The sequence below is a fragment of the Atheta coriaria genome, unplaced genomic scaffold (genome assembly GCF_025399875.1).
Source record: "Atheta coriaria isolate IRGN ID8LTWV9N9 unplaced genomic scaffold, Caltech_Dcor_3.1 hic_scaffold_1_pilon, whole genome shotgun sequence".
In the NCBI taxonomy this organism is placed as follows: domain Eukaryota; kingdom Metazoa; phylum Arthropoda; class Insecta; order Coleoptera; family Staphylinidae; genus Dalotia; species Dalotia coriaria.
The window spans coordinates 38832-52003 of NW_027045443.1; the positions used below are offsets into that span (position 1 = coordinate 38832).

The following is a 13172-nucleotide window of genomic DNA, read 5'->3' on the forward strand; positions in this document are numbered from 1 at the left end:
CGCCCGGCTGTTTTATGCGTTTATTTTCGTGTCACTTAACGTGTTCGCGCTGTTACTTTTAACTTTTAGGGTGCGACATATTTTTTTTATTTCAGTCAACACGACCACACGAATGCAAACGTCTTTATTTAATTCGCGAGAAAGCATCGTGTGTGCGTCTTGAGCGAATTTCGCCCGCATTTTCATTCGATTTCGATGTATTTTTGTCGCTCATGTGTAGCTTTTCATTTCTCGGGTGAGGATTCGAGATTATCTACGCGGCAACACCGCAAACGTGCGAGGGTGAAGCGGAGGGTGTTGTTGGCAGCCGCGGAATAAAATCCAGCACAAGGCCGAGAGCTAGCGCGCGCGTGCTTATTGAAAATGCGAAAGAGACCCTTTCGTATATATATATTCCGTGTGTATTGGAACGCTTTTAGATGCAACGCAATGTCATAAATCACAACCCCAGCGACGCACCACCGCCGCCGCCGCAAAACCCCGCACACGAAAATTACGAGCCGCTCGCCAAGTAAGTACAAGACCCACCAACATGCGGCGACGTCTCGGGACGCAAAGAGTGAAAATTAAGCCCGCCGAGGTTCCGTGTTTACAAATGTTCACCCCCCGATAATTATCATATGAAACGATGTGAAAGACATCCGGTTGGTCCGATGCCATCATCTTTCCAAGTATTTTCCTTCGATTTGTACACGAGTAGAGGTACTCGAGCAGCACCAGCCCCGAAAGTCAAAAAGGCAAAAATTCAAAGCCTGCGTACAGATGTATCTACGGTCGGGAAACCAATGAAACGTGCACACAACGCCAAGGAAACACGATTTCTATAGGGCACTCTTGACCTGAACCGAAAACTCCAATACACCAGCGGCCGCCCGACCGAGCAAAACGGACTTCCATTCAAAGAGCAGCAGAGAGTCGGCCATCCACCGGTGCGAGGCGCAAACGACTCCCAGCTGGATCAAATGCCCAGAAGACGCATACAGGCGGTTAAAAATAGCACCGTGACTCGGCGCGAACAATGTTCGAAACAGTTCGACAGTTATTAGCTGCGCTGCGTATTTGCCTCATAGAAATTTATAGACTACTATGAATATACTACTTGCTAATGTACTACAGCAACACTTTTTTTTCGCACGTAAAACAGGCAGCTTATGTCCAACTCGCGACGCATAAGTTGTAAGTCGTGTGTTGTGTGTTATTGTTACGCGGACCGCTAATAAACATTAGGCAGATGTTCGACGTCGACGTTCTTCACGCACCAACAATAAAGTGGTCGGACGCGCGCGCGTTTTCCATTTTTAATTATTTCCAACGGGCGCAGTGTGAAAACGCTGAGGAAGAGACCGAATGCGAAGGTCACAGCAACTCATAACAACACATTATTCCTCGTCCAATCCATCCGAGCGAATATTTAACGCGGGCGCGCGCGCTGGACGTTGATTATGTACATAAAAACAATAAATTTCATAATTAAAATTAATGCATTGTACAACTTTCCCGCGGAGCTCCCATGAAATTTAATTTTTGAAATTAAATATTTTGCATCGCTGCATTTTTTTTCTTCTCCTCGAGTTTTGTTGCTGGTGGTTACTGCGTGTATGCAATTGTTAGTTGTATCAGGCCCGTCAAAATGTCGTAAGAAGTTTAGACAAGTCGTGAATGGAACGGGCGCGCATTGTTCGCTCGCATGCGATGCAAGCATGCAAGTTTGTTGCGACAACGCATGTTGGTAAACTAGCGATAAACGTTTCTATGAGTGCCGCTCGTGCCGCAAAACGCAAACGCATTCAAACGTCGCGCGCGAACTAAACACAAGCGCAAGCGACCGGGCGCAGGATGCGTTCCTTCCGGCGTCGCCGTCTTCGGGATCACAGGAGCGGCGGCGGCAGGTCCTTCACAGTTTCGTAATCTGTACGCTTCGCTTCGGCTGGCAGTAAATCCATTGGTGGCGTTCCTGCACGTTTAGGTGCGCTCATGAATACCGTATAAGTTGAGCGAGAGTTATGAAAACAAGCGGAGTTATCTATCCGGCGTCGTGTATTTGCATTATCCGGACGATACCAAACATCCGCGACGAGCGACACTCAATTTGCAGCGTAAATAAAGCGCGCAGGTTGCGCAAAAACGCCGGCCGCGTTGCTCCCAGCAGCATTCGCACTTAAGCAAAGTTTAATGGCTTAAGTTGCTGCGGGATGCCCTGAACGATAGAGTAGCAAACTTGCACATTTACTGTTAAATTGCTAAATGACCGCCGGAATGAACTGCGTCGCAGAGAAAGCGCGCGCGGCGAAGATATCGCGGACATGCGGACACCACGCTACAACACGATTAACCTGCAGTACAGACCACTGCTCGACGAACAAAAGATCAGAAATTACTTAAACCTTACTCAAATAATATAATTTGATTAAAAACCAATGCTTTGAGTTACGGTACAAGCACTGAACACGACGCATGCGCATTAAAATACATTGCAGAACACAGACGTAATTTGACTAATGCTTTTGACATTTAGAAAATGTATCTACATCCAATACAAACCACATCTTTTATGTTTCCAGCCAGCTGAGAAGAGGAAATGAGTCCCACGTCTTGTTATTTATCTAGCTAAGCTACATCGATGCAGATGCAACAGAAGAAGAGCGAGATACACTGCGCAGCGCCAACTCAGCACAATCGGCGTAATACATCTGCGCAAAAAGCAGCTTTCTAATCGACGTTCGCGAATCCAACTAGACTTGCTGCTCGCGAGCTTGCCTTACTTTACGCGCTGTACAGTTTCCTAGCAACCGCGGCGTCATACCTGTGGAGCTAATATTACTCGAGTAGTCCTGAAGTAAGTCGACTCTGCGACTGGTTCGAATGAAAAACAAAAGTTTACTGCAGAGTGCGCAACCAGCGTACGGTAACTTCGCACGAAGTTTCCGGCGATTTTGTCACAGGACTCAAATATTGAAATAGCAAGTTCGCCCCCGCCAGCCAGTGTGCGGTCGCTAAATATTTAGCGGTCATGTCAAGTATTAGGGACGGAGGGTAATCATCGAAAGTTTCGATAGAAATTCAATAGAAACGAATATTATGTGGACGATACCCGCTTTGGCGCAAACGTTAATTAATTACGATAAGGAATTCGAGGAACAAATAAAAAAGGCCATAACGAGCGAAAGGACTTTCTTGCGTTCTTATTAATTACCTTTCGACGAATTAATTTTCGTTCGGCGTGGCGCTTTTACGAAATAAATGCCGGCGCGCCCGCGCCATTGAAACGAATCGCACTTGCTCGGAACAAATGAAATGAAATTTTCAAACGAAGTAATTTTACCAAAGCGCGCGCGCATTAACTTACGAAATTAATTCCTCAATTCTTTGATTTCTATGATTGCAATCGGCGCAAGGTAGGCACAGGCACTTTCTTCTTCCGCCTGCATTCGAGCGTGTAAAAAAGTGAACTTGAAAGAGGGGCAAATTGCAAAATAAGGCCTCGCCGCGGTATTAATTATATTTGAAGGAAACACGCGTCTCCCCAGTTAGCAAATAACCAATTAAAGGTTGCCGGCGTGCAAGATATACACTCGAGTGGAATAAAACATTTGTGCGCTTAATTTGTGCGTCTCTAATGATAACTTTGCGCACGTCGGGCCGCGGTATTTGTTAATAAATCCTTCGGCTCGTTCGTGCGTCCATCCGACCGACCGCCGCTCATGATATTAGTAAAAATATTTGTTGCTGACCCACTTCGGCGTGTTTCTCGCTCCGTCCGTAAAGAGGTCTTTACCATCCGTGTAACGCACGATCGCTGCTAATGCAACAAAGAAACCAGATACGCGATGCACAGGCCATCGACGTGCGTCGGAATGCCTCTGGCTTATTACACGTCGGCCATTCCTCTACCTATACTATATAGAATCTGTTTGCACAAGAGAGGCGAATGCGTGCGCCGTACGCCGGTATGTCCCACGGCTGCACACATCGCCGGTCGGCTGAGTAGTTGTTAAAACATTGCGACAAAAAGTGCCACACAGACACAACATGAATGGCGGAGAGTTGTGTGAGCAATTGTTGGCGATCGGCAACAAGAAAACGCAACAAGCCGGACTTGCCGGAGCGAAAATGGCCAATGTGTAGAACATCTGTTACCAAATCTGTTACGCTGTTACGGCATACGTTATGCACGCAAAGAAAACTTCAGCGGACACCGACAGCAACAACAACCAAAAAAGAAAGAAGCGGTGGCGATTCAGTGGATTCAGGAAACATGAACAACACGCCACCCGACGCGACTTGTATGTGTGCCCTGTGTAAATATGCTTTTTGCGTTTTGTTTAGGGAAATGCCAGCCGGAATTTATTTACCAAACAAACGCCAACTGTGAAGAAATATGAAAACATCGATTTTCCAGCGCGCTGGTGCTCATAAAGTGCCCAAAAACAAGTCGTTACTTCACACGGCCCTTCAACTGACACAACACGCCGTCCGTGTGTCTGTCTTATTGCGAAATTTAAACATTGTCCGCCATTCGAGCAAGAGAGAGAGAGAGATATAAATAAATTTCATATTCAAAACATGCGTCGCGAGTTATTCCTGTCGCTTCACTCATTTACCATGTCGTGTGTCCCACACAGGCGCATTTATCTTGGCTAGCGATCTCACGTGATATCGAATTTTTATTTTTATGGTATCAATGCGACACATAAACCAGCGAATACGCACACTCACCTAGGTCTATCTGTGTCGACAGCGCATTTCCACGTACGCACGCTGGACATTATTGAATAATGCACTGAACAGAAACTTTCATGGTAGCATGCATGACTGGATTACAAATCGTGCATAGTTATGACACAAAATAATCCAAAATGAGCTTTCTTCATCTTCGTCCTCGATGCGGGCCTTCTGCGTATCCAATTTGGGCTGCACTGCATTGCACTGATTTCGATGACAATTGGAAGCAATTTCGAGCAAACGAATTCAGAACAGATTCAATAATGTGTGTGCGAGGTAAAAATTTCGATATCGCGCATGAGATGCAAGCAGAAATTTCTCTAAGAATCAGTAAGGAAACAAGGACAAACGCATAACATTTGATTTTCGTCACGCTGGGGCGCAATTTTTGTCATATGTTTTGGTAATGCGGTGAGGCCGAAGCGGCAACGGGGCGACGAAAGCTTGAAATTCGGTATGCGTGAGCGGCGCGAGTTGAGTTATAAAACTCGGTCGTCAGCTCGATTGCGCATTACGCCGTAAGCCCATCCGCATAAGCTGGCGGAGAGCATGCCACTGATGCGGGCAGATAAACCCGGGGACGCTTCAGCTAAATGTTTCGCATGTAAATTATAAAAATGGTATCATCGGCTCGGGCGAGCGCAGCAGCAGTGGGCCACATCCGTTTTTATGGCGCCACGAACTTCGATGCGCATGCGGCGCTGATTACGCGACGCTTTTATTATTGCAGAAGTAACCACCGTGTGGTGGATGATAATAAGACGAGTGTGAAACGACAGCGGACTTCAAACATGGCGAATGTCGCGATGAAAAACGTGGAAGCAACAAACGAAACAAAACAGCAGCTGATGATGATGATATAATAGAATGAAAAAAAAAACTGATATAATTACGAAAACATCTGCGACCATGGTTATGACTACGCACTGAACCGAATCCTTTGTTGATTCAAATGTCTCTAGTAATATTTCACAAACAACGCGACGCATAAAAGTGTAAAGTTCGTTCGATTGCCGGGCAAAACGAAGAAAGTTTCACTTTTTGTTTAATTAATTAATATGTGTGAAACATTGCCGTATGAGTGGTCGGAGACAAACGTGATCAAACCGAGTGGTACGAGGATTCTGGTCATGTCCGGAATTACCCGAAAATTGCATTGAAAGCGGCGCAATCTGAAGAAACGCTCGGAATTAAGTTGCGCGACCGACTTGATGTACTCCCGCACTCGGAGAGGAGCGCATAAACATAAATTATTGCTTCGAGATTGCGACGGAACTTTCACTAAATTGAGTTTGAAAATCTTGCATTTCCTTCCTTGTTTCCTTACGGCGCGCTATCCACTTCCTCGAGATGGCAATCTCGTCCAATTAGTTTTGCAAATTAAATAGGTACGCAGTGTTTGCGCAGCGTGTTTTCGCATGCAGTTAGAAATGAAAGGAGTGTAGTTGAAGTTGTACATACCTTCGAAATCCGTTCGCGGGCAGTGGAAATCTAAATCCAGTGGGCGATGGTACCGGCACGGGGATCGCGCCGGGAGCTTGCACCAAAGGCACCTGTCCGGGCACGACCTGCGGATGGAACGGTACGATCGCATTCGGCACTAATCCGTTTGGCACTAAACTATTAGGCACCAAGCTTTGCACAATCGTTCCCGGTGGCACCAAGATGCTGGCTGGCTGTGAAGGTGGTGGATGATGCGGATGATGGGTGTGTGGATGTGGCCCGCCGTTGTAGGGCGGCGGCAGTGTTGTGTTAAGCAGGTCGGGCATTTGCGCGGCGTGAATTCCTGGACTGCCAAATTGCTGCGCGTCCACATTGGTAGCATGTATGGAATTAGGGGTACCATTAGCTCCTCCGCCCCCATTACCTACATGTCGATGATTAGCAATGTTAAGCCGACGTTGATGACGCCGTTCGCGCCGTTCCCGGCGTCTTTGTTCACGGCTAGCAGTGGTTGTCTCCGGAGGCGGGATAACTGTATCGTCTGTTTGTGCCTCGGTGGAGGTAAAGGTACGCACCACCTCAACTGCTGGTGTGGTCGCTGGCGTACTGTGCACTATGACTTCCGTGCAGGTTGTTGTGGCGGTAGGACCGCCACCTATGCTAGGCATGTTGTTGTTGTTGTTGCTTGTGGATAACGGCATTGCTTGGACGATGTTAACGTTGGACACATTATTGGAGTCGGTAATGGTGCCGATCGACGCCGTCGTGACGGCCGCGCTCGGGCAACTTGTTGCAGCGATGCCGCTACCGCCACCACTCGTGTTGAGGCATTGAATCGTAGGCACGGCCGATACGACGTTCACTGGTACCGCGCGATAGTAATTCACATTCACATTGCTGACATTTAGCGGTACCCTACTATTATTGTTACTTGTTCGTACAACACCAACACCTAACGCGTCGTTATTATTGTTGTTACTGCATGGCACCAACTCGCTAGCACTCACGGTGCCCACGGTAGTGCTGGATGTAAACGCGATGGGTTGTTGTTGTTGTTGCGCATGCACTGATCTTATTTGAGGTCCATTTAACGCAGCCGGAGTACTATGCAGCCTCTGATGGTTAAAGAGAGACACCACATTGTTATTGGTACCAGTCCGAAGGTGCGCGGGGGTGGGACTCGGGTTTGATATGAAAGAGTTAGCTCCCCGATAGGGTTCCGATATGTTCCTGGCGTGATTAGGCACTAAAGTTCGCGCGGCGGACGTGGGCGCTATCGTGAGCGTCGCTGGGACCGAATTCTGCCTGGGATGGTTGTGCGGCAGGCCGACCACGTTCACCGAGCTGAGATTCCGCGCGGTCGAACGGGTATTGCGCGGTGGTGGCGGGATACTAGCACTGGATGCACCCGCGGCCGCGTCCTGCAGCTGCCCGTTGTCCGTTCGCAGCAACAATAGCGCGCCGCCGCCGCCGCTACCGTTACCGCCATTGTTGTTGCAACCCGCCGTATTATTACCGCTCGTAATAATACTCTTTATCGACGGCGGCTGAATTTCGACGCGCATAGTATCGCCGGTGGGCGAGCGAAGCACATCCCACTGTGACCCCGGTTCGAAATCGTTATTGTTGTTAGCACTCGTGCAATAATGCGCCGTGCGCTGAGTGTGTGTACGCGTTACCGGCTGAGCACGACGCAACTGGAGCTCAGTCACGTTCGAACGCTGCGCGTTGACTGCGCAAGGCGCGCACCTCGGAGAGCGCAGCTCTGGCTCAGCGCCGTCACGTGAACGTTGCGCAGCCAGCGATTGGCCAAGTCGGTTCGGCCGCAGGTTATTCACCAAAAGATGTAGGTCTGCAGTGTTGCCGGAACGATTCGTGCCATTGTTTGAGGATTCAAGGCCGGACGAAGAGGAGAGACTGCTGCACGAAGACGAGCACAGCGACGTGCGGTGGTCGTAGCAGTAGTCACTGCTATTCGAAGCCGACTGTGAACTGGAACTGTATGAACTACCAGCGGTTTTCTCGCGGTTCGACCGCTGATATTCATACGGCTGCCACAGCAATGAATTCAGCGCTTCTTCCACGTCCTGATGCAGGGAATAGCGTTTTCTCGTTCGTGTCTCATCCACACTCTGACTCACAGTCGTAATCAATGTCCTACCCTTTGCAACTTCATCCTCAACCTTTTTACTAGTCACTAGACTTGCGTCCATGGCGTTACCATTACCACAATGCCGCTTGAAGAACACTTTCCTCAAAGTCTGCCTACAGTTGGTCTTAATATCCATCTTAGGCGAACCGTCCAAGACATGAAAGTTCAACAACGACTTAGTGTCTTTTGTTGAATAGAGTCGACTCTCGAGGTTGGCGTTCGGATCGCGCCCGCCAATCGTTTCCGGTGGTCTACCTGGTTCCGGTATCTCGCCACACGCAGCCATCCTGCTCCAGCGATTATTGCTGCATCGACGATATAATCCAACGCGCGACCCTCGTCACCCCCATATTCTGCAGACAGACAGACAGAGCATAATGTGAGCGATGCGGTGGAACATTCGCTGGGGCATTTTCAATCAATACAATACGTTCGCGTCATAAATAAACGCGTTGAAAGCTGCGAACCACACACGCTCGCAAAAACAGGAAGCAGAAGTAACATAAACATAAACCCCGAGTTCAACCTCACTCTCGCGAGGTGCGGGTGAACGATTCCATTCGCCCCGCAGCGCAATCGACACGATACTCGCGCGCACCCCCCCGTATGCTAAACCCGAACTCGAACGCAAGGCGCACGTAATGGGAGACCTTAATGGACCTTCGATGCATCGCCAGTCACGAATTAGAAGATCGCAGATCCTAGGGGCCGGAAAAAAGATGCGGGATCGCAGTCGATAAGAGAATTTGAAATTCAGATAAAACGAGGAGGGTGCATAATTGGATCAGGCTGGGCTATCGAGTAAACACGCTGAGCAAATAAGAAATGTTTTGGTTTCGCAATGCTTCTGATAACAGAGAATGAAAAGAAACGCGCGCCAGAATAACAAATCACTTTCTTCGGCGCTATTTAGACAGGCGAGTGAAATATAGCGCACTATCAGTTGAATCACCAATAGGTGACACATCGAAAACACCAGCGATAACAATATTTTACAGTCGGCGATAGAAGGAAAATAAAAATAGAATTTGTCATAATGAGACAGCGGAGGAGACCGCAGCCAAAAATGACGAGCGCGTCGCAGATAATGCATTTACGTCGCATTTATAACAATCACCACCATAAATCATTGCGCCGAATGAGCGACGCTGTGCAAGTTCGAACTTTCCTCGGGGTATGCACTCGGAAAATGCACGCGCATGAAACGATAAAGACGAAATCTCGTGCGCCCGAAAACAAGTCGCACGTTTGCAGCCGGGCTGATACAGAAATAGATTTTCCTACGATGTAAGTTTGTCTTCCGAAACTGCATTTCGTCGTCGGGCGGGATAGCGAAATAACGTAGATGTTTGGAGCTGCGCGAGCGACGTGCCGCGGCCAAAGGAAGTGGAAGAAGATGTAAATCGTAACGTAATCGTTTTATGCACGGTCCAAAAGTACAATTGAAAACACGCGCGCCGGCGACGACGGGGCAGGCGATAAAAAAACGACGCAGCAAAGTAAAGACAATAACAATCAGTTTTTATGCGAACTTCGGCTCACTGAAGACGCGATTACTGCCGGAATTTTTATTATTTCTATCGTGACTTATACGGCGCGCCGTTTTTCCGGGCCAAATTTATGAAAATGAAATCTAATTTAACGAAATAGCGGCGGGTAACAATAGGAAAAGAGGGAAGTGCGCGAGCGATGAGCGATTTACATGCGGATGCCGGCAGTGTTGTGCGGATTGTGCGCCAGTGACTTTAGTAGGTTTATCGTAGGCAACCACCAGCGCAGCGCAAACTTTAATAACGCGCCTGAGACGCATCCGCCTGACATTCGATAAATGGAAAATGATGGCGCAACGTGCGCGTGTAATAACAATGTATCGTCAAAGAGGGTTTGAATAACAATGCGGAAATGATGAGGACGTCACGCTAAAACCTATCGAAGAGGGGTGCCTTGCGCATCATCGATGCGTACGTAGATTGAAAACGACGCCATACATACGAAACACCCTTAACGAAACTATTTTCCTCGGCCTGACGAAATTTCCACGAGCGTCGCATTGAAAATTATGCTCCTTTAACGCACAACATAACAAACATTCGAGGCGCTTTTCTTGCGCGTATGATTTTCAACCTGGGGGCGGCGGCAGGTGCAACTAACAAGATAAACAAAGCAAAATTCAGCGAGTAAAATGAATAAATAATGTCCTTTAGTAGGCGGCGCGAGCAGGCGCGGGCGAGTGGGTAATATATAGTCCCAGCTGGGGATGACCTTTGGGGTTGCGGGACCACGCCGCCGCCGCCCTCGGTAACCTCGCGGAGGCGATACCTGACACCGCAATACCAACAATGCACTTTGCGCGCTTAATTAGGACACTTACAGCGCGGCCGTGTTTTCGGGATGCGCGCGGGCCCTTCCGAAATAAACGGGTCTAGTGTTTCGCCGGCTAGGAGCCGACCGCATAATGATCGCGAGCAACGCAACCCCCGGCTTCATCATATTAAGGGACGCGTTAAGAAAACACGCGGAGTTATTCCGGGCTGGCCAAGCGTACACCGAACACCCCGGAACTTGAGGTGGAGTAGTGTGTCGAGTGGGAAATGAAACTCCTGTTGATTTTTGATCAGCTGTAGTGTATATGTGCACGAACGTCTACTCTGGGACGTATTTAAGACGGAATTGGGCCATATTCAACCGTATTCCAACTTGTTCAATTTGCTGCAGTAATTTAGCTCCTCCGCTCTGGGCCTGGCACGTGACGTCTGCATATTAATGTTAATTAAAAACTGGTCTAATGGTGGATCCTAGGCAAACATTTCGATAAGTTACGCGCTGGGAAAGCCCACCGAAATAATTCAGGTACGACAACATCGAGTTTTATCCGCTGCATCGTTAAAAGCACTACCGGCATAACAACGCGGCGGCGGCGGCGGCAGATAACGCGCTCGGATTAAGATAGCGAAACGCTAGTGGCGTGCGATATCGCCGGTGGGCGCGCGGAAAACCTCCGAGGAATGACACGCGAGGGCGGAAAGCAAAGAGCGCATTATGACGCGCAGCGGAGCCGAAGCCGAAAACTGAACCTGTTAGTGATGTGCGGATGGTGTCGGGTCATTAAATATTTCACGCGCAATTGGGATTTCGCAAGGTGATGCGCCCGCGGCTTGACACCCGGGGCAAAGGTTGGGATGTGTTACGTACAACATCCGAAACTCGATGTATTATTCTATTCCACCAAGTGAATGGGTGCGGTGGAGATGCCAGAATCAGTCGGAACGGATTATTTCACGCGAATGAATTTCAGAATTCTCCAACAAAGTTTTTGATTAAAAATATGAATGCCAACTATATCAGTTATACGTACGGCGTTCCCACCCTCGTTGTACGAGTACGAATAATTTCAGGTGGAAGGCGGAAAAAATAAGTTCGGTGAAAAGATTTGGCGATGGCATGGAACGTGCACGTGGACTATCAACCTCATGGGGATATCGAAAATCTGACATGTTTCGCTCGGTCGAGTATACACACCCCCGAAGGGCAAAACCGCTCAGATAAGGGTCTACGGCCACGCAAAACCAACCGAGCTCGCTTGGGAGGGCGCCGGGAAGCACATTAACAAAGTAAAAATACGCTACACTGGCGACGCCAGACAGTGATCGAGAATTAAGGCCGAAACTTTTTCACGCTCGTCGCGCATCGGCAGTGAATATCAAAAACACGTTTGCACGTGGTCAGCCTGATCCGGAATCGGACTCCATTTAGCTAATTAAGACAACCCCCGAAACTCGGCTGCGCGTAGATCATTACCAGGAGATTATCTTCAATTATCCTTATTTGCAAAATACGCATTCGCGCAAATAAAGCGGCGTTAAAGAGCATTAAAAAACAATTAACAAAGGCGGATGATACAAAAAGGACGAGCGCAACGCGCTAGTGGGAAACAATGAAAGAATCACCTTGACATTTTCACATTGTCGCTGGAATTTCCGCGGCAACTTCAGTGCACTCTCTGTATCTCTTCGGCTTCGGAAACTTTTGTTTACTTTTCCTCTTTCGGCGGCTCGCTGCTCCTTTCGCAAACCGATTCGAATTTTCGTCCGCGCTGCGATGTGTTTGTGTTTGTTTTGCTATCAACCACCGCGGATATATTAATAATAACGCGCAACTTTTCCAATTAGCGACTTAATTAATTACTTCCGGTTTATTAACCATCGACGTCGATGTCGCTGCATTGTTGGCAACTTTTTCACTTAGTCACTGCGCGGCGACGCGCATGGAAAACCGCGCGCGAAGCAGGGGCGCCAGGACGACGTTCCACCAGCGCAGCGCGGGACGCTACTGAAGCGCGCGCGAAGAGCGCGCCAGGACTAGGCCTCACTTTCCCACGTTAAGAGGGGTTGGATGCGAGCACGCGCGTATTTCATGCACCGAACTACGATCAACAACATCATATAATCCCTCGAATTCGGCACAAACATTTTTCCGCAAAATAAACACACAGTTTTCCTACTAATTTGAGTTACTGTATAAGCAGCGAACATATCCGCAGTTGCTATAACAACGTAATTTGAGTGGCAATCAGTGAAAAGTTGAACTTGGAGTATATAAAATGTTAGTGCGTTATTACGAACACGTCTTACAAATTGAATAGCGCGACGAAAATGCGAAATGTATGTCGGGGACGGCAGAAATAAAAATCGCACGCGACGTCGGATGCCGCTGACATTCGGCGTTACTGCTTTTCAAAAGAGAAAAAAAAAACCGCCTCCCACCAACCATCGACGAATTTATTTCTCGCTGACTTTTTATGCGTCCCTAGTTGTTATTTTCTTCAGCGAAATGACAAAATTCGGCCGGCTATTTG

At 48.3% G+C, this 13172-nt stretch overlaps 1 protein-coding gene across 1 annotated transcript in view; it reads right to left on the reverse strand.

Annotated features, from left to right (window-relative positions):
- Positions 1–12412, reverse strand: part of LOC135804294 (uncharacterized) — a 43493-nt gene extending 31081 nt beyond the window's left edge. The window contains exons 1-2 of the mRNA XM_065318122.1: positions 12265–12412; positions 6184–8670 (exon numbers count right to left, since the gene is read on the reverse strand). Of these exons, the coding sequence (XP_065174194.1) occupies positions 6184–8603 (2420 nt within the window). The 5' untranslated portion in view covers positions 8604–8670; positions 12265–12412. The remainder of the gene's footprint in view (positions 1–6183; positions 8671–12264) is intronic.
- Between the last annotated feature and the right edge of the window lie 760 nt (positions 12413–13172).